Source organism: Anomaloglossus baeobatrachus, chromosome 6, assembly GCF_048569485.1.
Source record: "Anomaloglossus baeobatrachus isolate aAnoBae1 chromosome 6, aAnoBae1.hap1, whole genome shotgun sequence".
Taxonomy (NCBI): Eukaryota; Metazoa; Chordata; class Amphibia; order Anura; family Aromobatidae; genus Anomaloglossus; species Anomaloglossus baeobatrachus.
Window position 1 is genome coordinate 151228811 of NC_134358.1, and position 26270 is coordinate 151255080.

General features: G+C 46.1%; 1 protein-coding gene across 1 annotated transcript in view; it reads right to left on the reverse strand.

The window, feature by feature from the left end:
- Window positions 1-26270, reverse strand: part of MEP1B (meprin A subunit beta) — a 109750-nt gene that overhangs the window by 28572 nt on the left and 54908 nt on the right. Inside the window, exons 8-12 of the mRNA XM_075353321.1 lie at window positions 25874-26092; window positions 23918-24070; window positions 18309-18524; window positions 9108-9542; window positions 2720-2899 (exon numbers count right to left, since the gene is read on the reverse strand). Of these exons, the coding sequence (XP_075209436.1) occupies window positions 2720-2899; window positions 9108-9542; window positions 18309-18524; window positions 23918-24070; window positions 25874-26092 (1203 nt within the window). The remainder of the gene's footprint in view (window positions 1-2719; window positions 2900-9107; window positions 9543-18308; window positions 18525-23917; window positions 24071-25873; window positions 26093-26270) is intronic.

Here is a 26270-nt window from a genome sequence, read left to right on the forward strand (position 1 = left end):
AATTAATCGCAGCATGCTGCATTTCGCAGTGAGTCTCGGCTCACACACACCCATACAATTCTATGGGTGCGTGTGAAAAATTGCTCTGCACTCGCATGTCATCCAACCACAGTGCAATGTACACAGAGACAGGCCAGGGAGGAGATGTGGAGAAAGTGTTTCCTCCCTCTTCTCCACAGCTGTGATCCAATAGCAAGATCGGATCACAGTCGCATGACCCTCGGCTGACGCTCGCAGCAGAGGGTCATTAACCTATCGCTTCCGATGCTTTCACATCAGAAGCTATGCACAAGTGGAACCGAGGCCTAACAAGGATAATAGGAGAAAATGTACCACCCACAGTAGACCTCCATCAGAAAGGGATAGCATTTTGGAAAGGAAAGCAGACTATGTTCATATGGATTCCAGGCAACATGCCACACTTGTACTGCTAGAAGAGCAGTAACCCTCACAAATGATCCCATTTTGGAAACTACACCACTCAAAGAATTCATCTAGGGTGTGGGGAACATATTGATCACACAGGTGCTTCTCAAAATTTTATAATATTGGGACGTGAAAATGAAAAGTTATGGTTTTTCCATAAAAATGTTGCTGGTTTTAATCTCAAATGTTTTACTTTAACAAGGAATAATAGGAGGCAATGGACCCAAACATTTATAAAGTAATTTCTTCCTATTGCAGCAATACTCTTTATGAGGTCAGAAACTAGTATTTGTGCACAAGATAGGTCGTAGAAGGAAAGAATCACTTTTTGGCTTTTAGAGCACATATTTGGCAGTAATACTGTAGTTTGTGGGTACCACCTGCGAGCCCCTGAGGTACAAGAACAGGAGTAACACCCTCCAACTGGTCCCATGTTGGAAACTATATCCCTCAAGGAATTAATCCGTGGATGTAATGAATCTTTTTATCCCATTAGTATATTACCAATTTTTTTCATTACTGGGGTGTGAGAAAATGAAAAATAATATTTGTTACAATTATAAGTAGCTTTAGATAAAAATGCATCAAGAAAAAAACACATCAAGAAATAGATCCAAAAAGCCATGGAAAGTCATGACACCAGCTGAAATCTAAAAGTAACTCTGAGATTTCAATCATGTCAGGTCGTGCTTAAGAAGGACCTTGCAGGCCACTGTACTTGGGTGACCTCGTAGCCATTTTTCGGCATGGGACCACCAAGGAGATCATTGGTATGACGCAATCACAATCGTGTTGGGACAATTAGAGGAAAGAGAGCTCTCTCCCTCTGGTAAGCCGATCGATGCTGCTGGCGCTATTGAAAGTGGCATCAGAGGGGTTAAGCGCCAGTGATCGCTGCTTGCACTGATCGTGGTTGTTACTGTAGGGTGTTAGCTATGATATATAGCCGACATCCGTTGATGATTTCGCTGGCTCTGCTAGTGAACCAGCCTGATTGTTGCACCGTAGTACACGTAATTTTTCAGTAACGTACTTCCTGCTGTGCCATACATGAACGGTGTGTGTCTTGAACGGGTTAAAGGCAAAAATGAACAGCATTTTTTTTAATTTTGCACAACACAAAGAAAGCACATGTTCCATTTTCATGAATTTGGGAAAAATAGGTGATTAAAAAAATAAATAAATATATGATTTTGTCCGACAGCTGCTGACACCAAGTTGGGGAGTCTGTGGGAATCTCGAAAAACAGGACTTCGATGGAAACCCTTGAGAAGCCCCAATGGAGACATTCACTTCAACAAAGTCGATGTAGTCTTTTTACATACTCTGTCCTGGCAACTTCAATCTTTTTCACACATGCACAAAAACATGGCAAACCAATTTTTTTTCGTTCATGTCTGGAAAAAAAAAATAAACACTGCCGGGACAGAGGCCATATGATCTGAAAAGTTTCTCCATCAGCGTCATTGAGTGGCACAATTGAGGCTCTGTTGATGTTTCCTGCAAAATCCGTTTTTTGGGGATTCCAATAACAACCCCGATGTAGGGCTCAGCAAGGAGGAATACATGGCCTTATGCGGGCGTCACACGAGATGATCCATCGTGCAATATTTCATCGGGGACACGGTTTTCGTGACGCACATCCGGCATCGTTTGCTAGGTCGTTTTGTGTGACACCTACGAGCGTCTCAGAACGATCGCAAACCGGTTACAAATCGTGTATCATTTACACGTTGTTTGTTTTTAAAAAATCGTTTATTCTTCACTTCGTCGGTTGTTCATTGTACCCGGGGTAGCACACATCGCTCCGTGTGACACCCCGGGAACGATGAACACAGCCTACCTTCGTCCCGCGGCTCCTGCCGGCTATGCGGAAGAAAGGAGGTGGGCGGGATGTTTACGTCCCGCTCATCTCCACCCCTCCGCTTCTATTGGCCGGCGGCTGTGTGACGTCACTGTGACGCCGAACGTCCCTCCCCCTTGGGATGTTCGCCGCCTACAGCGAGGTCGCTCAGCAGGTAAGTGCGTGTGACGGGGGTTTAACGACTTTCTGTGCCACGGGCAACTAATAGCCCGTGACACACAAACGACGGGGGCGGATACGATCGCTCGTGCAATCGCACGATAGATCGTATTGTGTGACGCCCGCATTACTCCTCGCTGCCTATTGTGCAGCATGCACACTCACCTGGGACAATTCTATAGAGACCCAGTTGAGACAAGGCTTTTGTGTTTTTCATTTAATGACATCATAATATTTGACATTAAGAAGTTTCCATTATTCATATCTCACCATCCATTGATAATAATAGGAAGGCATCTCCGCCTTTTAGAAAATCTCTGCTATTAACTCTTTGAAGTGTGATATATGCTGAAGTTCCAAGTCCCGGTCCACGGAAATACTGTGTTCCATTAGGAAAAGAAACAGAGTTACCAACTAATTCAGGTTTATCCCAGAAAACTTTACCATCATCTGAAATTAAAAAAGCAGAATTGTCAGTTTTTCTGATCCTGTTTTGTTATGTCTACATTAAAAGCCATAAATTCTATGTTGTTAGATAACCATAGTTAGGGCTTGTGCAGACAACCATAGATTTAACCAGTCAAAACACCAGATCACACTGGGACCAATGTTATTCAATAAGACTGTGCATGTCTGATTTTTTTCCTTGGACCAAGTGATCCGAGGAGAAGAATCGCAGTTTGCACGCCTTGACTCCAATTATTGTAGTGGACTCAGCTAATTATGTCTATAGGTCAGTGGGGGGAAAAAAAAATTCAGACCACACTGGGATGACATCAGAAAGCTTTTCACGGACTGACAGAATGGAGAAGATGGAGAAAAGTTTTTCCTTTTATTCTCCATATCTGAAAAAAACGAAGCACTATCTGATCATTTTCTAATCGGCATGTTAATAGCATAATTGGACCATTTTTCTCAGATGCGGACAATACAGTCATGTGACCTAGTCTTAAAGTTTACATCGAAGTATAAATTAAATTCATATGATGCAGAACTTACACTAAGCTTTAGCTTACAGTGTAGGTTATAAGCAGAAGTCCATTCTGAATGCAGCAGAAGTTGAATGTAGAGCTCCAGTGCCTCCCCCTGCTGCAGGAGCTTTATATTCATGTGCCTGTCCTGCTAAAGCTCAAAAGAGAGGAGCTGCAGATGGTGCTGCCAAAATGTATTTAATCTGCATTCTTTGTTGTTGTTGGTTTTAATTTGCTCCAACTATATCTCTTAGCCCTGATAAGGATGATGAAATCATGTCAGAATGACTGTCTCATCATTTGTTAAAGTTTAACTATGGTAACACGCAGGGGGTATTATAGGGCAGCACGGCAGTGACAGATGGAAAACCAGTACATATAAAGTAAATGCAAGGCTTTTAATCGCAGCCAGCAAGTTGTAAACAAACATGGAAAACAAAACAATGAACACTTGCCCCTCTGGGCGCTTACTAACATAGGTTATCCCTGACTCACGCTACCAAGGCTTGAATCTCCAGTCACTGGCCTTTAATTCATGTTCAGCTCAAAACACAGCATATTACTCTTCAGGCTGTCTCCCCCTTAGGCTCCCTTCACACGTCAGTCAGTGGGTTGGACGCAGGTTCCTTTGGTCTCCATACTTCTCAGGTAAAACTGCATTTGTCATTGTCTCCCTCATCATTGGAGGCTAGGGTCTCTTCCACAATCCTCCACTAACCCTGTGCAACCCTGTTTGTTATTTATATTTATATACTTTACATATACTCTATGTGGTTGCCATGGTCTTCTGAGGAGGTTGTTTTGGTCTATGACCCAATTATATTTTAGTGTATTCTATGCAGTTTCCTTGGTGGACTATTAATTATCTGACTGCATACATAGGTACACCGGTTTACATGTAACCGCTACCAGTATTAGCAATTATCATTTATGGTTTGTCAGCAGTCCGCTATAGATCATTGCCTATGTCCACACTTGTTTGTGCCGCCCTGCACCTATTTACCAATAAAGTTTTTTCACTTTGTACCCTGGACTCTGGTCGTAATTCTCTTGTTTGTATATAGGTTATCCCTGACTCACGCTACCAAGGCTTGAATCTCCAGTCACTGGCCTTTAATTCATGTTCAGCTCAAAACACAGCATATTACTCTTCAGGCTGTCTCCCCCTTAGGCTCCCTTCACACGTCAGTGATTTTGGTACGTATGTTGCAGTTTTTATATGTACCAGAATCATGGAAATACACAGACCCATTCAAATCAATGCGTCTGCGCACACATCAGTGATTTCTCACTGACATGTTTCTGTGCGGCACACACGCGTGTCCGTGTGTTCTGCATAGAGGCGCACACGCGTGTCCATGTATTCTGCATGGAGACAGGTCCGTTTTTCTCTGGCATCACTGATGTCACACAGACCACAGTGTAAAGGGGGCTTTACACGCAACGACATCGCTAATGAGATGTCGTTAGGGGTCACGGAATTCGTGCCACACATCCAGCCTTGTTAGCGACGTCGTTGCATGTAAAACACACGAGCGACTGCTAACGATCAAAATTACTCACCTAATCGTTGATCATTTACACGTCATTCTAATCCCAAAAAATCGTTGCTATTGCAGGACGCAGGTTGTTCGTCGTTCCTGTGGCAGCACACATCGCTATGTGTGACACCGCAGGAACGAGGAACAACATCGTACCTGTGGCCGCCGGCAAAGAGGAAGGAAGGAGGTGGGCGGGCCACTTAGTGATGCCTCTGTGATGCAGAACGAACCTTCCCCTTAGAAAGGAGGCGGTTCGTCGGCCACGGCGACGTCGCTAGGCAGGTAAATACGTGTGACGGGTCCTAGTGTTGTTGTGCGCCACGGGCAGCGATTTGCCCGTGACACACAACCGACGGTGGCGGGTGCTTTCACCAGCGACATCGCTAACGATGTTGCTCTGTGTAAAGTGGCCTTAACACGTACCAGAAAAAACACATACATCTAATATATAAAGCTGAATGTGTGTGTGTGTATGTGTGTGTGTATGTCCGGGATTGGCATCCGCACCGTCGCAGCTACAGCCACAAAATTTTGCACACTCACACGTCTGGACCCCAAGAGCGTCATAGGCTATGTTTCGAGGGGAAATTTTAACCCCACGCTTTACAGTTATTCGCCAAAAAACCTGCCTCCATTAAAGCGAATGGAGCTGGGAGCCACAGTGCAGCCAGAACTTCAGAAGAATGCGCAGCCAAGCCCTTATATGGAATGTTGACGTGTCACAATGCAGCCAGGGAAAGAGACAGACACAGACAGAGTAAGAAACAGACATAGACAAGGTAAGAGACAGACACAGACAAAGAGACAGACTGACAGGGAAAGAGAGAGACAGGTTAAGAGACAGACACAGACAGGTAAAGAGACAGACACAGGGAGACAGCCAGAGAGGGAAAGAGACAGACACAGGGAAAGAGACAGACAGGGAAAGAGACAGACAGGGAAAGAGACAGAGATAGACAGACAGGGAAAGAGATTGAGACAGACGGAGAAAGAGACAGAGACAATCAGAGACAGACAGGAAAGTAAGAAACAGAAATAGACAAGGTAAGAGACAGACACAAAGAGACAGACACAGACAAAGAGACAGACTGACAGGGAAAAAGAGAGACAGGTTAAGAGACAAACACAGACAGGTAAAGAGACAGACACAGGGAGACAGACAGAGAGGTAAAGAGACAGACAAAGAGACAGACACAGGGAAAGAGACAGACAGGGAAAGAGGGAAAGAGAGACAGGGAAAGAGACAGAAAGGGAAAGACAGACAGGGAAAGAGACAGACAGGGAAAAAGACAGACAGGGAAAAAGACAGACAGGGAAAGAGACAGAGATAAATAGACAGACAGGGAAAGAGATAGATAGACAGACAGGGAAAGAGATTGAGACAGACGGAGAAAGAGACAGAGACAGTCAGAGACAGACAGGGAAAGAGACAGACAGACAAAGAGATAGAAAGACAGAGAGATATATACAGACGGGGAGACAGACATAATTACATTTATATCTATTTGTTTTGTGTTTTTTGTGTGCAGAATACATTTTTGTTAATACATTCTATTTTGTTAACAGCAGTTATTAACCCGGGCGTAGCCGGGTAGTACAGCTAGTTTAAAATAAAAAGCTTTTTAAACTCACCTGTCTCCAGCGATGCTGTCTTCAGCCGCTGCTGTCTCTGCTTCCAGGCCGGCTAATTATGTTCATGCATATTCACTGAACATTCGACCCAGAAGTAGCAGCAGAGGTGAGACAGTGGCAACTTGACACAGCATCGCGGAACACATCAGTCCACGGACAGCAGGTGCGTGGACAGGTGAGTAAAAGTGCCTGATCTCCATGTGCTATCCATGCACACATGTGTGCCAAAATCATGGCACACGGAGGGACATACGCACCTTTAACACATCAGTGAAAACCGTGTGTATTTTTCACCGACGTGTGAAAGGGGCCATAAGGGTGCTTTACATGCTGCGACATCGCTACTGATATATTGTCGGGGTCACGTCGTTAGTGACGCACATCCGGCGCCGGTAGCGACATCGCAGCGTGTGACACCAAGGAGCGACAATCAACGATCGCAAAATCGTTCAAAAACGGTGATCGTTGACACGTTGCTCCTTTCCTTAATATCGCTGCTGCCACTGGTACGATGTTGTTCGTTGTTCCTGCGTCATCACACATCGCTATGTGTGACACCGCAGGAGCGACGAACATCTCCTTACCTGCGTCCACTGGCAATGCGGAAGGAAGGAGGTGGGCGGGATGTTACGTCCCGCTCATCTCCGCCCCTCCGCTTCTATTGGCCGGCCGCTTAGTGACGCCACAGTGACGTCGCTATGACACCAAAGGCACCTCCCCCTTGAAGGAGGGATTGTTCGGCGGTCACAGCGACGTCGCTGACAAGGTATGTGCGTGTGACGCTGCCGTAGAGATAATGTTTGCTATGGCAGCAATCACCAAATGTCGCACGAACGACGGGGGCAGGTGCTATCGCGCACGACATCGCTAGAAATCGCTAGCGATGTCGCAGCGTGTAAAGTACTCCTTACTGTAGGATTTCTTCAGCCTTTTATGTGGCTATGATTAGGTGTACTCCCTCAGCTGAGCTGCTATAGCAATATCTTACCCAGGTTAGCTTTCTAGAAGAGATATAGACTCCATCTAGTATTAGGGTAAGAATGCACTTTGCTTTTTACCTGCTTTTTCAACTGCAGCGTTTAATGCCAAAATGGATGTGTTCTGCTTTTCAAGCAAAGTCTATGGGAATTTGGTTTTCTAGACCGCACTATGCAGTTCAAACTACTGCCTTTTTGTTGCAGAACTTTGGTCAAAAACTCAGCTTTGCAGTGCAAAACCCAAATGGCAAAAACAACTGACATGTTTTTGCCATTTGAGTTTTGCACTGCAAAGCTGAGTTTTTGACCAAAGTTCTGCAACAAAAAGGCAGTAGTTTGAACTGCATAGTGCGGTCTAGAAAACCAAATTCCCATAGACTTTGCTTGAAAAGCAGAACACATCCATATTGGCATTAAACGCTGCAGTTGAAAAAGCAGGTAAAAACCAGGTAAAAAGCAAAGTGCGTTCTTAGTCTTAGAAGTAGTGTTACAGCCAAGCGGGAGACTGGTAAGTATAACACGCTTGCTCTAACCCCTCTACCCCTTTCTACCACCATTTTAAAATGCATAATTCTGGTCCCCATAGACTCACATGGGGGTTGGCGTCCTGCCAGATATCCGGGATTAATTGTGGGCCTGAATCTGTTTTTTTTTTGTTTCTTTTTAACCTGGTTGGACTCGGAGATCCAAGGTATCTGCAGGTCCGCCCATCACTTGTTGTTAATTGCTCATGTTTCTAGGTTTCATTTTATGTTACAATTAATTATCCCTTGTACTAATTGTCCAGTAATATTAGTACAAGTTTACTTTTTGTTATAATTAACATAAAGTCTTATTGAAGGATTTTAACCCCAAGTAAAAAAAATAAAATGTCAAAGCAGCTTGAACTTAAGCCTGCTTTACACGGGACGACCGATCATGCGATTTCACAATCGATCAGACTCGCCCCCGTCGTTTTTGCGTCACGGGCAAATCGCTGCCCGTGGCGCACAAACTCGTTTAACCCACGTCACACGTACTTACCTTCTGGACGACCTCGCTGTGGGCGACAAACATCCACTTCCTGAAGTGGGAGGGACGTTCGGCGCCACAGCGACGTCACACAGCCGCCAGCTAATAGAAGCGGAGGGGCGGAGATGAGCGGGACGTAAACATCCCGCCCACCTCCTTCCTTCCGCATAGCCGGCGGGTGCCACGGGACGGAGGTAAGCTGCTGTTCATCGTTCCCGGGGTGTCACACAGAGCGGCGTGTGCTACCCCGGGAACGATGAGCAACCGGCGCCATTTTAATTAAACAAGTTTATGAAACCAAGCGACGAGTACACGACTCACGATTTGTGAGCGATACTGCGACGCTCGGAGGTGTCACACAGCCCGACGTCGCAAGCGATGCCGGATGTGCGTCACAAAAACCGTGACCCCAACGATCTATTGCACGATAGATCGTCTCGTGTAAAGCACCCTTTAGTTTTCAGTTTTACATATGCATACAGATTTGGATGTGAAACATGTTATTTACTTATTTAGTGGCACTCACTTGTTAGGAGGGCAGGATCTGTTGTAATGCTCCTCAGGTTTGACATGCGCTTTCGAATATCTGGATTTTGATCCATGAGAGTCATTGTTCCTTGTCTTAGGGAACATGGCCATTGTAGTTTATTGTCATTCTCTCCAGAGATGAGATGGAAATATATGGCAAGGTTATCCACATCAGCTGAAAGTTGTACTTGAAAAGCATAGCCTTCATTAGAATAGAATGGTGGGCTAAAAATGGGCTTATTGATTAGCTGGTTGGTAAAGTTTTGGATATGCCAGATATGATGTGGACACTTGGTCTCTGAAAAATTGATGTCATCAACTGAAATGCCCCCAGTAGAGGTTCCATTGCCTTTGACTCCTTCAAAAACTACACGAAACTTGTTTTTGGTGGCTATAGAGACGTGATACAGCTGCCAGTATTCTGCGGGTTGACCTGAAAAGAAAAATTAATCATAAAACAATTGCTTCAATACTTCTCAGTCTGTAGACATTTAGATTTCAAGTCACAGCCATCTGATGACTCCATATAATATTATAGTAATAATAATATTTATTAATTTATATAGTGCTATTAATTCCACAGCACTTTACATACATTTGCAACACTGTCTGCATTGGGGCTCACAATCTAAATTCCCTATCAGTATGTTTTTGGACTGTGGAAACCGGAAAACCCTTAGGAAACCCACGCAAACACTGGGAGAACATACTAACTCCTTGCAGAAGTGCTGCAAGACTGCAGTGCTAACCACTGGGCCACCGTTCCACCCCTTATAAAAGTTGTTCTATGGGTAAAACATACGTCTATGGAGATATAGTGTGCCTCCAAATTGCTCCAATTTCATAATGATACAAACAAGCAAAAAATAAAAGTCCTGTGTTCCATTGAATGCCATATTATGGAGATATTCTTACCAAAAAAATAACACGTATATAATATACTAGAAGGTGGCCCGATTCTAACATATCAGGTCATCTAGAATGTGTATGTAGGTTAGCAGATTGAATAATTAGGTAATGTATGGACTGGATGGGTTAGGTTTAATTTAGTATTCTTATAATTGTTTATTGGTTTTAAAATGACAAACAACAGAAGGAACAGTTTTAATAGATGAGTCTAATGTTTAATGATGTCCATGGCTTGTAATGAAAGGAGGCCATGAACAGTGTAAAGTTAAGTAAAAATATGCTGATGCTGTGATGTGGCCCAATGCTGGTATGTGCCCCCATCGTGGTGCAGCCACCATCCTGACATGTGCCCCCATCCTGCGGGGTAATGTGTGCGGGGGCGGAGTGCGGGGTGGGTGGAGCCGAGTGAGGCCATGTCGCTGAGGACGTCAGTGCCGGGGACTGCATGGCTGGGGACAGGTAACTATCCAGGTGTGTGTGTGTGTGTGTGTGTGTGTTTGGGCGCTTTCACACTTGCATTCAGCACAATCCGCCGCTATGGAGAATAGCGCAGTCCGTTAACGCACTGTGCTATTCTCCATAGACGTGTATTGACGACGCACTGTAACGCAAGTGTCTGCGTTGCATCCGCTGGACGACGCTGCGACCCCCTCCCCTCTCCCCCCTCTCCCACAACCCCCTCTCCTCCTCTCTCATACTCACCGATCACCGGCACGGCGCTGCACAGCTGTCACACTGCTCTAGCTGCTTCTTCCGCTTTTGAAAATGCTGGCCGCTCATTATTCAATCTCATATTCCCTGCTTCACCCGCCCACCAGCGCCTATGACTGAGTGATAGCTGTCTCACTGCAATCAATCACAGCCGTTGGTGGGCGGGTCTATATCGTGCGGTACAATAAATAAATAAATAAATTAAAAAAAACCTGCGGTCCCTCACAATTTTGATACCAGCCAAGATAAAGCCACATGGTTGAAGGCTGGTATTCTCAGGATGGGGAGCCCCACGTTATGGGGAGCCGCCCAGCCTAACAATATCAGCCAGCAGCTGCGCGGAATTGCCGCATCCATTAGATGCGACAGTCCCGGGACTCTACCCGGCTCATCCCGAATTGCCCTGGTGCGGTGGCAATCGGTGTAATAAGGAGTTAAATGGCAGCTTATAGCTGCCACTAAGTCCTTGGTTAATCATGGCAGGCGTCTCCCCGAGATACCTTCCATGATTAACCTGGAAGTGAAAGTAAATAAACACACACAATGAAAAATCCTTTAATTTGGAATAAAAGACAAAAAAACCCCCCTCATTTACCACTTTATTAATCCCCAAACACCCATCCAGGTCCGACGTAATCCACACGACGCTTTCAGCTCTGCTACATGAAGCTGACAGGTTGCGCCGTAGAACACGACTGATCTGTGTCAGCTCCACGCAGCAACTGAAGTGAGTCGCGCTGTCTCCGGAGACTTCACTCAGGTAGTGCTTGCGTGTGTGCGGTGTGACGTTGCACCTTGCAACATCGGGGGTTACTCGCTCAGCATGAGGGCTTCAGGTAGACACAGGAGGCACAGTTTCTTAAGATCACAGCCTGCTTTATTCAACTCCATAAAGCACCGCGCTGGTACGGATATCACATGGCATGTACAGGCAGGAAAACAGGTACATTCCCAAACCTCAGCCCTTCAGATTATGTTCAGTCCATAAGTCCCTGCAGAGCCTTCTCAGATGCTGTTTCCTTACCTCCACCCACAAACACACCCGGCACAGGAAACTCAGAGCAGGGCCATGGGTGTGTCCAGAGGCCTGACTTTCATTCCTGGGACCACACCCCGAGGTGGAGATATGGTGAACAGCCGTCCCACCTATCTCATTAGCTGTCCACAACAGAGCCGGCCCAGGTAACACACCTTAACCCTCTCAGCACAGTACCAGTGATTATATCACATATCCTCCCCCTCTGCCCAAAGCCGGGGGGTTTTGGCACCTTGACATAGCGGACAAGAGCACCCGCTCTGTCCGCCTCGGACTACAGCCCTTGATGTACCATCCGCCACAGTCACCGGACCCTCCCCAGTGAACTCTCTCATACGCCCCCTGGTCAGTCCCAGCTCTCCAAGGCTGCCACCCACGGTCAGTGTAGGAGGGAGTCTCTCTCCCAGTCGATACTACCGTTCCGTCCAACCCTGAGCTATCCCGACCACTAGAGGGGTCACTATCGAGGGGTCTCAGCGGTGAACTGCCAGAAGAGGCGCCATATCCAGGCCCTCCGCAGGGTCTGTGTATAAATCTATCGTGGGCTCTTCTACCCGGGCATCGTCGTCTGTTTCTCGGATTGTGCACTCTCTTGTCAACGACATTGGCTAACGACACATCGCTACTTTCGTTCAGTCCTCTGGATTGTGTCTCACAGGCCTGAGACAGTTCAGAGTCTGTGCTATAGCCCGATGAATACCTGGGTCCTCTATGACCCTGGCTCCTTTTACCATTGGACTTGCTTTTGCCGTCTGAAGCAACACGTTCATAGAGCGGGCCACTTTTCTCTTCGGGGCCATAGCCCCTATATGGTCGCCATCCCACACCAACGTGGCGAAGTTGGTTTACAATCCTCCGTCTTTCTCGATTCAATTGTTTTAACTCTTCCAGGTATCCCAAACGGTATTCTAGGAGGGCTCGTATATCTTCAACACACCCAGTTGTGCCCACAATGGCACATGGAACCATACCGACTTCACAGGGCCTCCTGGCTTCGTTATGAATATCAATTCTTAATGTTGTCACACCGGTCTTAACCATCTCCTGCATGGCTCTTCCATGTCGTCCAATAAGTTTCAAGACCATCTCTCTGGGCACTTGCATGATCTCTTCCACAAACTCCAACAACCGTCGAGCTGTCTTCACCGCTTCTGCAGTTGTCCCATAGATACAAAATGTTCCACTGTCTTTATCTAAATGCACAGCTGTGACACCTGGAACCTTCCTGGCTTGCTTAATATTTATTATTATTTCTTAGTGCTCTCAATGCCAGTCCAATTAATGCTTTCTTCACAACCACCACTTCTTGAAAGCCTGCGGTCAGCTGCGCCAAGCGTCTGGTGTCTTCATCCTTCTTTGCAGTGATGATCCACTTCGTACGAAGACACCGTAGGTGCATGTCACCCAGGATTGCCACTCGCTTCTTTGTGACATCACTGAAAGAGCACACCACCAACTGATTAGTCTATGCGGCAAAGTACATTTTACAGGCTCCTACTGCCTTCTGGAATCTCTCATGCACCTTCTCACTGGCACAGGCTTCTCTTAAGTCTTCCGGCACGTCTATCCGGCACTTGAAGACTGGTCTGCTTCCTTCACTGTCAAGGACACCAGACTGTTCCTGAGGTCTCTTGCCTTCCTCCATATTCTCCACCAAAGGCTTCACCTGTTGAGTTACACACGCCTCGGGTTCCGCCCCAGCCTCAGAGCCTTCGGGTTTCAGGCTCTTAGCTGAGCCAATCTTCTTGTCTGCGATCTTGGTCTTACCCACTGAGTCAGTCAGGCTCTCAGCTTCTGATGAGACCTCACGTCCAGTCTTCACCTCTTCCTCAGAGGCTCTTTCCACTTTTACAGCACCAGCTGTGTCTTGGGACTTCACTGCATTCCCTCCACCTTCCACTTGGGTCTCTGCAGTGTCACCCTCTGCCTTCTCTTGGGAGTTTACAGCATCGCCTTCTACCAGGGTGTTACGCCCTTCAGCACGGCACTCTGTTCTTCTTAGAACCTTGGCACTATTTTCAACATATATCACTTCAACACTGGGTGGCTTACCGGTCTGCTCACCAGGACCTTTGTGGATTTGTACTCCACCAATACTGTCCAGGATTCCGTCTCCTGTATTACTCTGTTGGATTTCATCTCCTACAGTGCTTTCATCCGACAGACCACCAGCTTCATGCTTGGAAATTATAGGAGTCACCGCCATTACTTCTTTGGTCGGTTCCTTCCCTGCAATTTCACCCTGCTGATTTTTGTCGTGACAATGTGTCAGTTCAGTCTTTGATTCCTCTTTCTTTTGTAGGATATCACTGTCTGACTCTACCGTAGCAGTTGCTACTGGCAACGTGTTTTCATTACCCAGGTATTTCACTTTCTCTGCACCCTCAGGCGACATACACTGTGCCACCTCTCGGCGCTTATTACGTCTTCGGCGTCGGGAGGAAGTTTTCCCCTTCTCACACTTCTGTACCTCACTGTACTTGTTTGTCACCTTTCTGGAGTCAGTGTCTTTACTGAAGTCATCGTCACTCCCCCTGGTGTCCTGGACTAACACGTCCCCACTTAACCAGGTGTCGGCCCCCTTTTCTGGAGCTACTATAACTGTAGTGGTCACACTGTCACTTCCTTTTGGAGACGTCATGGTCACCCCTAACTCTTGACAGTCCTTATGTGGAGGTACCATCTCCTCATTGCACCCCAATATCCCACAGGGAATCTGTATAACCTCATACGGAAAAGAGGCTTTCTTAGGCGAGGGCCGACTCATTCCTGTGCAATCGGTCCCGGCCTCTGTCTTCCATAAATCCTGAAAGAGCTCAAAGTCCCGTCCTATGATAACCGGATATAACAGATCTGGCGCTACACCCACATCAGGGCGTCCCAAACGTTTGGCCGTCTGAATCATCACCCTGGCCAGAGGATATACTTTAGTGGTCCCATGCACACAACTTCCTTCTATCGTCCTACCCACCATCACATGGAGATCAGGCATGGGTCTAACTAAGGTCAACCGGCTCCCCGGGTCTAACAGACCAGACACACGTAGCCCATTCAAGTCCACGGAGCACTTCTGTGGCCTCATACTGGATGGATAGCCTATACCGCAGGTAGGACATATGTAAGGCGAACCCCATTGCCCCTTGCTATAGTCCACCTGTTTGGCTTGTGAATGCTCCACCCCCTTGTGGGTCACCATCGCTTTCTGAGGCTCTGCCCCCTGTTGGGTAACTACCCCGTTCCGGGCCTCCGCCCCCTTTTGGGCAACCACCCCGTTCCGGGCCTCCGCCCCCTTTTGGGCCACCACCCCTTTTTGGGACTCTGCCCCCTTTTGGGCCACCACCCCTTTTTGGGACTCCGCCCCCTTTTGGGCCACTACCCCTTTTTGGGACTCCGCCCCCTTTTGGGGTTTCCATGCAATGTCCTTAGCCCCCAGTTCACACCGTTTGCCCTTATCTCCCTGGGCACCCAGTGTCCATACCGGCCCCCGAAGGGAACGCTCAAACTGGTCCATGGCTGCCACATCGCTGCACACTGACAGCTCCTGCTGTCCCTGCACCAGGAACTGGTACAGCTCCTCCACAATGTCTGCATGACCCATTCCCTCTTTTCGGCTTTCAGCCCCCACTGCTGTCACTTCACCTCCTGGCACATCCTGTTGGTGTTGCTGGCTCCGCAGCAGCTGTTTCAGGAGCCCCTCCATGCTGCAACGAGAAGAGGAACAGGAGGGGCGCTCCAATGGGTAATACCCGGTGGGCAAAGACAGGGAGGGTTAGAGAACCACTAACCTCTCCGAGTTGTACCGCCCGTACAACCAGGATCTCCAGCTTGTGGTGTATCACTGCTCACCAAGCAGGGCCCCGCAATTCCGGGCTGGCCTGGAACCTCCAGTCGCTGGACTCTCGCCACTGCAGCACGGAACCCCCGCCACCTGCTGATTCACCGCCAGGTGCTTGAGGGCGCTGTCACTGTTCGTGGACCCGCCGATCCACAGCTGTGTATATCCACCACGTGCTCCTGGGAACGCTGCCCGCTATCTAGCACCATATGTGACGTTGCACCTTGCAACATAGGGGGTTACTCGCTCAGCATGAGGGCTTCAGGTAGACACAGGAGGCACAGTTTCTTAAGATCACAGCCTGCTTTATTCAACTCCGTAAAGCACCGCGCTGGTACGGATATCACATGGCATGTACAGGCAGGAAAACAGGTACATTCCCAAACCTCAGCCCTTCAGATTATGTTCAGTCCATAAGTCCCTGCAGAGCCTTCTCAGATGCTGTTTCCTTACCTCCACCCACAAACACACCCGGCACAGGAAACTCAGAGCAGGGCCATGGGTGTGTCCAGAGGCCTGACTTTCATTCCTGGGACCACACCCCGAGGTGGAGATATGGTGAACAGCCGTCCCACCTATCTCATTAGCTGTCCACAACAGAGCCGGCCCAGGTAACACACCTTAACCCTCTCAGCACAGTACCAGTGATTATATCACAGCGGGGATGATGATGGGTGCGGTAGTGCCGGGGTGTGTGCAGGGATGATGATGGGAGCAGTAGTGCCTGCATGTGTGCGGGGATGATGGGTGCAGTAGTGCCGGGGTGTGTGCGGTGATGATGGGAGCAGTAGTGCCGGGCTGTGTGCAGTGATGATGATCGGAGCAGTAGTGCCTGCGTGTGTGCGGGGATGATGGGAGCGGTAGTGCCTGCGTGTGTGCGGGGATGATGGGAGTGGTAGTGCCGGGGTGTGTGCAGTGATGATGATGGGAGCAGTAGTGCCTGCATGTGTGCGGGGATGATGGGAGCAGTAGTAACTGCATGTGTGCGGGGATGATGGGTGCAATAGTGCTGGGGTGGTATGTGTTCAGTGTATACATGCGGAGGGCAGTGCGGGGGGGTGGAGCCGAGTTACGCTGGTAACCATGGTACACAATCGGGTAACTATGCAAGGCGCTTTGCTTAGTTACCCGATGTGTACCATGGTTACCAGCGTACACCGGCTCCCGGCACGATCCCAGCAACGCAAGGGTATGTCTCGGCTGGGATTCTGGTATGGGCTCCCGGGGGTGTAGCAGTCACCGGGGAGTCGGGGCTCCGTGTGGGTGCGGGGAATGGTGTCGGGCGTCGTCCTGTCGCACCGTAGTTCGTGCTGTTCACTTAGCTGAGCCGTTGGTCGCAGGCTCTTTAGCGCACGCGCTGTGGCGACGGTTGTCACTATAATGACGTCATTTTGGAGCAAGACAGACAGACATAATAAGGCAATTTTATATATAGATAAGGACAGAGGTACATAATACTGTACACCCATAGACTTTAATCCCTTTACCACTCAGCAATTTTCCATTTTTTATTATCGTTTTTTTTCCCCTTCCTCCTAAAGCCATAACTTTTTTATTCTTCCATCAATACAGCCATATGAGGGCTTAATTTTTGCAGGACGAGTTGTACTTTTGCATGACACCATTCATTCTGCCCATTTTGTATTGGAAAACAGGAAAAAAATTCAAGTGCAGTGAAATTGCAATAAAATGCAATTGCACGATTGTTTCTTGGGTTTTTTATTTACCATGTTGAGTATATGGTAAAACTAACTTATCAGTATGGTTCCATAGGTCGGTACAAGTTTGTTGATTCCAAACATTTATAGTTTTACTTTTATCTAAGTGGTGAAAAAATTGTCAGAAATTTGTCAAAAAAAGAATTGAGCTTTTATAGCAGACCCGTAGCGTTCTCATTTTTTAGGATATGGGGCTCAGTGTGGCTTATTTTTTACATCTTAAGCTGACATTGTTACTTACACCATTTTTGTGTAGATGCGATGTATTTGATCGTCTGTTATTGCATTTTAATGCAAGGTTGTGGAGACAAAATAAAACGTAATTTTGGTGTTTGGATTTTTTTTCTCGCTACACTGTTTACCGATTGGATTAATCGATTCTATATTTTGATAGATTGGGAATTTCTGAACTTGGCAATGCCAAATATGTGTATTTTTTTAAATTATAGTTTTATTTTCAAAGAAGGGTGAGTTGAACTTTTAGATTTTTTTTTGTTTGTTTTTCATATTTTTAAAAACTTTTCTATTGATTTTACTAGTCCCCTTAGGGCGCTTGAAGTCTGCACTGTCCAATCACTTCTGTTGATTAGAGCGCTGCATCAGTATCACTCTGAACTGCAGAAGTGCTGATCTCATGTGAATGCCGGTGCTCTCTAGCAGCCCATCGACACCCTACCAATATGTTTTTTTGTTATAATCTTGGTTACTTTGTTATACAGCAGCCTACATCTTGACTATACATTGCATATGTATGTGTATATATAGACATTTTTATGGCATATTCACTGATGTATATATCATATGTGGTGTCTGCGCACCCATACAGCCACCATGCTCTGACCTCTTCCACTCCTAAAACTTAAATTTGGATTTCTGCAGGATTCAGAATTTATCAATTTATTTTTTTTATCAGTATAATCAATATTTCCTTAGAATAATATTAGTTTTCTTTTTATCACCAGTAGATAAGCAGTTTTAGAAGGCACTAACCTTTGACAGTGGTGACGAATGTCAATGTGCCATTTGGCGAGGCTTCTGTATACTCTCGGATCAAGACATTGAGTTGATCGCTTTCATGCCCATTGTGATAATAAAAGAATTCCAGGCACTGAAAATCTCTTTTGGGGTAAAAAAGTCGACTTTCAAGCAATGCTTTATTCCCATTAGCCAATGTTCTTGTATCAAAATGCATAAAGTAACCAACATCTGTGGGAAAAACAATGAACAAAATGAGAAAAATAATTTATTACATTTGAACAAAAACTAACAGTAAAAACTGGTTTGAAACAAAAAATGAAAACCAGATCAGAGAAACGAAAAAAATAAAAAATAAAATTATCAGTTCACCGGTATCGGAGATTTGCCGATTTGCAAAGGGATTCCTGGGTGATAGAGAGCAATGAACAAAATGGAAAAAATCCAGGACCCGCCAAAAAAAGAGTACCGTATTTTTCGCTTTATAAGACGCACCGGAATATAAGACGCACCCCAAACTTAGACATAGAAAATGGTAAAAAAAAGAAAAATGGGGTCCGTCTTATACTCCGGTGTTCTCTTACCGGAGGGGGGCAGCAGTGGTGGTGAAGCGGGGTCACAGGAGGCACAGGTTGTGCTAGCAGGCGCGGCAGGTCAGTGGCAGCGGGGTCCGTGGTTGCAGGTGCCGTGGCGTCCGTGGTTGCAGGCGCAGTGGCGTCTGCGGTGGCAGGATCCGTGGGGTCCGTGGTGGCGGCAGCAGCCGTGGCGGGTGAGCCGTGCAGCAGGCCGGTGCAGTGAGTGTCCGCGGTCCCGGTTCAGTGGTGGCAGCGGCGGCGGCGACTGCTCAGTGGTGGCAGGGACTGCTCAGTGGTGGAGTGTGTCCGTGGTCCCGGTTCAGTGGTGGCAGCGGTGGCGATGGATCAGTGGTGGGAGTGGCGGCGACGGCTCAGTGGTGGGAGCGGCGGCAACTGCTCAGTGGTGGCAGCGGCAGGGACTGCTCAGTGGTGGAGTGTGTCTGCGGTCCCGGTTCAGTGGTGGCAGCGGCGGCGACGGCTCAGTGGTGGGAGCGGCGGCGACGGCTCAGTGGTGGGAGCGGCGGCGACGGCTCAGTGGTGGAGTGTGTCCGCGGTCCCGATTCAAGTAATGGCGCCCGGAGCGACGCATGCGCAGATGGAGCTCTCATCCAAGGGCTCCATCTGCGCACGCGCTGACTCCCGGAGCAGCGCGTGCGCAGATGGAGCTCTCGTCCAAGAGCTCCACCGGCGCCATCATTTGAAAGTGGGACCGCGGACAACTGGTAAGCTGCACAGCCGCCCACCCCGCATGCACAGAGTGGCAGCCAGCAGGCTGCCCGCCCACCCTGCGTACAAGCCGCCGGGTACCTGTGCTTGCGTGCGGTGGCAGCCGGGTACCCATGGCTGTGTGCGGGCGGCAGCTGGGTGACTGTGTGAGGGCGGCAGCCGGGTACCTGTGTGAGGGCGGCAGCCGGCTGCTGCCCGCACGGGCACCCGACTGCCGCTCGCACACAGCACCCGGCTGCCGCCCGCACACAGCCATGGGTACCCGTCTGCCACCGCATGCAAGCACAGGTACCTGGCTGCCGACCCCACACAGCACCCGCTGCCGCCCGCACACAGCCACGGGTACCCGGCTGCCGCTGCACGCAAGTACAGGTACCCGGCCGCTTGCATGCAGCCACAGGCACCCGGCCGCCCGATCGCCTCAGACAGGACCCCCCCCCCGCTACCGCTTTATAAGACGCACCCCCCATTTTCCTCCCAAAATTTGGGGAGGAAAAGTGCGTCTTAAAAAGCGAAAAATACGGTATATATTTAAAACATCCATTTATTGAAAAATTGACCAAGACTCGGTCAAGACTAATAGCTTATCGCTCAAAATGCGTAGACCCGTGTGTCATTTTTCATATGCATGATTTTATGTTCCTTGATTTTAATTTTTCAATATGAGTGACATTTTAAATACAGTATATACACTTTTTTTGGTGACTGCTTTCCATTTTGTTCAACACTCTCCCTTTTTGAGAAAGATCTGAGAATATTGAGAGCATGGCCCCCTTAGACCATAAAAAGTAGCACAAGATAATGAAGCCCATATTTCTAGAACTGTATAAAGGTGGACTTAAACAATACAAAAAACTGAATACTAAGTGGAACAGCCAGAAAAAAAATATACAAAAATTGAACAAAAATTCAAAATGCAAAAATTGAACAAAATCTCTCCATGGTTTGTATCTGCTGCTACTCCTTTTAAATGTGTAGGAATGAAATAGAATACTATACAAATGCTGTGGACCAGTGTGACACTGTTTCTGGTTTATATTAGCCATGTTTTTGGGGTTTTTTTAATCGTCTGTAAATCATATGATTTTCTTTTAGTACCACTTTTAGTTCCAACAGTCTATGCTGTGAGAGCATTTTTTAATGCAAAATCCTCTGTATAGACATAGAAGTAGGATACCATTCTGGCTGCCTGCAGCCACCACTAGAGGGCACCGAGGAGCTTTCTTTATACTTTCAAAAAAATTGTTAATAGAAAAGAATCTAAGCATAGGAGCCTTCAGTTTGTTGTTTGCTCAGTGGAGTAACCATCGAAGTTGCAGAAGATGTGACCAGGCCCGTGCTGGAGTGGAGCACACCAATGCCTGTGCCTACTTCAGCTAGCTGTGTATCTGAAGATGCATATTCAGCGGAAATGTATTGCAGCGCAGAGGATGTCTCCCATGATGGGTGTGGGGAAGGTGAGAAGTATGGTTTTTTTTTGTGATGGAGAAGAGTGGAGCATTATTATAGCATGTGCCCAGGAGATGGGACATTATACAAGGATGAGTGACATATATTACTGGAAGGGGCCCAGGATGAGAGACATATATTATTGGAAGGGGGCCAAGGATGGGGACATATCTTACTGGAAAAGGCCCAGGATGCGGGACATAATTTACTGGAAAGGGTCCCAGTGTGAGAGACATTACAGCAGGATGAGGGATATAAATTACTGGAAGGGGCTAAGGATGGGAGACATATTATTGGAAGGTGTCCAGGATGGGGGACATAATTACTAGAAGGGACCAGAATAGGTACATTACAGCAAAATGTAGACATTATTACTGGAATGGGCCCAGGATAGGGGGACATATATTACTGGAAGTGGCCCAGGATAGGGGACATAAATTATTGGAAAACGGCCCACTATGGTAGACATTAGATCAGGATAGGGGTCACATATTACTGGAATGTTCCCAGGATGGGTAATATATATTATTGGAAGGGGCCAGTATGGGGACATAAATTACTGGAAAGATCAGGATGGGGGAAATACATTACTGGAACGGTCCCACGATGGGGAACATAACTTACTGGAAGAGGCCCAGGATGGTGGATATATATCACTAGAAGGGTCCAGGATGGGGGACATATATTACTGGAAGGGGCTAGGAAGGGAACATTACAGCAGAATGATGGACATTATTACTGGAAATGGCCCAGGATAGGTGAGATTGCACCAGGATGGGGGACATTGTTACTGGAAGAGACCCAGGATGGGAGACATATTTTACTGGAATGGGTACCGGATGAGGAACAAATATTACCAGCAGACAATATGCCAGGAAGGAGTCCAAGATAAGTGACATTACTACAGGATGAAGGACATTATTACATTATGTGAGGGACACATGTTTTGTTTTTATAGGGCTTAGATTACGACAAGTTGTAATACATTTGATTTTGTAGGTGGGGGCTCATGTCTAAATTTTGCATTGGGGCTGTCATGAACCATGCTGGGGGGGGTCACCCGGCGCCCCTCCAATTGGTCATGGATCTGTCACTGTGTGACGACACTGCACCTCCCAGCCCCATCCTGATGTCTCTAATGCCTCACAATCTTGCAAGATGACCTTGTCACTGCCACCAACATGCGACGTTCTGCGCCCTCAAGGGGTACGTAAGATCCACTTGGAACAATGCAGCACTGACACCTCCTGTCCCTGCAGGCACTGGGAAGTCCAGAGAGGGGGATCAGACCAGGCTATGCAACCTTCAGCGTGGCACCCAGCTTTCCCACAACCCTGACAGACAGGAACTTTCCACTTGCCCAAGTAGAACCGAATTCTGCTGGTCCGGTACAGTGCGGTAGACTGACACCAGTTCCTCATTAGATATAGGCCTGGTCCATTAACAGGACTATATCAGGCCAGAAACCAGCCCAGGTAGCATGTAAAACTAAGCCGAACTCACAGACATGAGATTTGGGAATCGAGATAAAAGCAAGAGCCTAAGATTACATTTTCTATTTAATCACCTTAAGGGCACACTACTTAATACACTATATACACGATGGAATTTACAGATATTATTTCAGAAGTACAGTTACAGATAAGATATGGTTACAAACAGATACACAGATGGATCAGTTACCTTGTTCCTTTGTGAATAGACCTTTTATTGGCTGGCACAGGAGGACACTGTGGTGCCACAAGTTCCTGGAACTCCTCACATGCGTGTCACATGTGGCCAACCAGAGAAAAACACCCACAAAATGTCTGCACTGATGTTATGAGTCCCTGCACATTCCATGTCACCTCCCACCTGGTGACTTAAGACTGGGCTGGAGATGGGTGTGCCTTTTTACCTTCCAGGAAAATATGGATTTTCAGTTTTCCCCATATCTCAGCCCCTGAGTCTCTCACACTGAAGATATGACCATAATATTTCCCCTCAGGATTTTATTTATCCATAAATAGGAAACTCAGGGTGCCTATGCTCTTCCTACGGCCAGTTATTAATTATCGACTGCTACGCATGTCTCACAATTTAGCAGAAATATGTGTGACGTGGGTCTTGCTGTCAGTCATCTGGATATATGTGTGCCTTATTTGTTGGGGTGAAGCACTCCCCAATATTATAACTCTTACATCGGCAATTGGAAGACTGGAGACTGTCCTTTCAAGATCGGTTGTAAAACTTGTAAATCCTGAAGTTGCTGCCCATATCCTCAGCTGGACACTTTGCTCAGCAGCAGGGGACTTGCTTCTACTCAGGAACTATCCTGATTGGATTTGTCACCTCACCATTTGGCCCTTGAGGCAGAACAGGAGGAATCGCTGCTGCATGGCAAGGGTGTGTGCAAATGAACAGTGACAGCTGATTGACCTTTGACTGTCATAATCATAATATTTCTCAGAATATCTTCACAGGGGCCCATCAGATTGTACTTATGCCACTGTTTCTGCTCATTGCCCAATTTGTCTAAGTATATATCACTCAGTATATTCTAATCTAATCTGATCCTAGTATATTGTGCAAACTGGTGTACTATATTTGGTGATTATTTCCATAAGTACACTTTATCAATAAGTTCATCAACTTTCTTGCTGTTTGGTATAATGTATTGGTGGCATATCTATAATTTGGTAGCTTTAGATATATACTGCTGTGCAGATAAACCTTAATGGAAATGTTTGAACCACTAATTAGTCTTATGACACTGGTGTATATATTGTTTAATTTATGCACTTATAACCAGAGTATTGAGTTCATATCATGAAGTGAACCATAAAGTAAAATATTGCAGCAATAAGCCATAATAGGAGATAAGAAGCTGCTTACCCGTGCAATCTCCCATGCTCGTGTAATCAGTGCTCGGTCCATTAGGCATCTGAAGAACGTGCTGCCAGTCGTCATTATCTTCTGTACCTTGGATCATTCCACAGATGTTGTTGTACTCAAAATCACATGTGTCCAAGAAAGTGATGAATGTAGCTACAGAAGAAATAAGTAATTAAAGCAAAGCCACGTCATGTCAGACATTAGCTTGTGGTTACCCCACAATATATAGAAATTGTCATTTCAGTGAACAAAAAATAAATATATGAAAAAATTTAAAATACCTCCAGAAATCACATGCTCTCCTGGTAGTCTCCTTTTATTTAATTTATTTTTTTAATTTATTTACTTAGTTTCATATTGCAACAAAAATACATAAAGATTTCTATTCCATTGTAGACTGATGTCTCCTCATTTTGGAGAAGATCCTGGTTTGGCTACTTATCCTAAGGGATCTGGCAATGCTTTTAAAATGTTCAGACTTTGGCTTATAAGGTACCTGCCTGGAATATGTGGCTCTACAGAGACGCCTTTCTTCCAATTTCCAAGGGAGCATCCTGGCTACCTACAAGTCTCTACAAGGAGAAGCAGTACCCACTAGAACCACTTCTTAGAAAACTGTGTCTGGCTGTAACAGGCTGCAGCAGGTGCCTCCCCCCTTTCTCATTCTGCAGTATGAGATAAAAGTTCTGATTCATCAGTTTTCAATAGAAATCTGCTGTAAATCTGGTTGAAACATATAGCTGCTGAAATATTTTTATGCTAGTGGCAGTCAGACTGCCAACTTTTGGAAAAGTGGATGGAGCTTAACAGAGAAGGGTGTAACCGAGCACGGCCAACAAATCCATTATACGTTACACCATAAACATGGTATAAATTATGTAAAAAATGTAGTTTAGCCCCTCATCCACGTACATATTTTTATTGCTCACTGCAGTTAAAAAATATTATTATTAGGAGGTAAAGAATATTACATCCTTCCTCCTAATTAGTTAGCTGCTCACCCAACATGGAAAATCCTGTACACTAACAACCATGTGAAGAATTTTACCCACTGTTTATCATCTCTACCTTTTAGGGCTTTTTCTTTTGTGCATCCTTAGAGGTCAGTAAAATTACCTGGAATCCTAGTGTAAAATTTAAGTAACACATCTGATATAAGAATTTTGCATACTATCACACTCAGTTCTTATATGCTTTTTTTGTGTTATTTTTTTTTATTTTTTGCCAAAAACTGTTTGGGAACGTAGTTAGCCAGGATATTTCTATTATTCTGTTTTCGCTTTTGATTTGTATTGGCAAATATCTCACTGGTCATAAATACTCTGACAAAAGTCACTTGTGACATCCCAGCTATTTGACATAAGTACATGCGGAAGTTACAGATATGGTCGGAGGTTTGCCAATTCTGTAGTGATTACAGGGGACGGGAACTCATTAAATGATCAACTTAAAAAGTACCAAAATTAATATTCATGTATCATGAGCGAATACGGTGATACCTGTTAAGGCTGAGTTCACATGTCCTGTAATCATCCGTTAGAAGGGATCCTGCAGGGATCCATTGGGAAAAAAAGTTCTGCAAACACAACGTTTTGTCTGGTTTTAAATAACTGATTTCTGACGGATCAGATTTTTTTGTATATTGGATTCTATGGAGAACGGATCCATTAATGGATTGCTAATTATCCGTTTTTCTTGCATTTGTAACGGATCCATTTTTTTTCTTACAGGATCCATTACAAATTGAAGATAAATAGCAATCCTTTAACGGATCCTTTCTCCATAGACTCCAATGTTAATAAAATGGATCCGGTAGAAATCATTTTGCCAACAGATCTCTGCAGGATCCGTTCTAACGGATGATTATAGGACATGTGAACTTAGCCTAATACTATTACATAAATAGATGTAAAGTAAAATGTTCCTTTGAATGAAAACTAAACCTGGCAAACTTACAGCAGTTATACAGCCGATTAAGCTTTTCCAGATCGGCGTCACTGAAATCCATTCTTTGTCCAATCACATCACTGAAAGCATCTATGCGAGTTACTATGGTTGGGTCGGTGCTGATCTGGAAGGCAGTCTTCCCATAGTGCATAACTGATGTGTAATCGTATGGGACATTTAAATTGCTGGATCGTGAGTCATCATATTTATTGAAATTGCTCTTTGATTCTGTGGAAATGAAACCAGCGATCATTTGATGTTACAATAGTTTACAATGAAAGTAAAGCATCACACATTCCATAGATGAAACACCACTTAAAACTGTCACAAGTGTGGCATGGCCTGATGTTTTCTGGGGGGGATCTGGAATCAGAAAGTCACAGTGCATTATGGATCGAGATCCGCT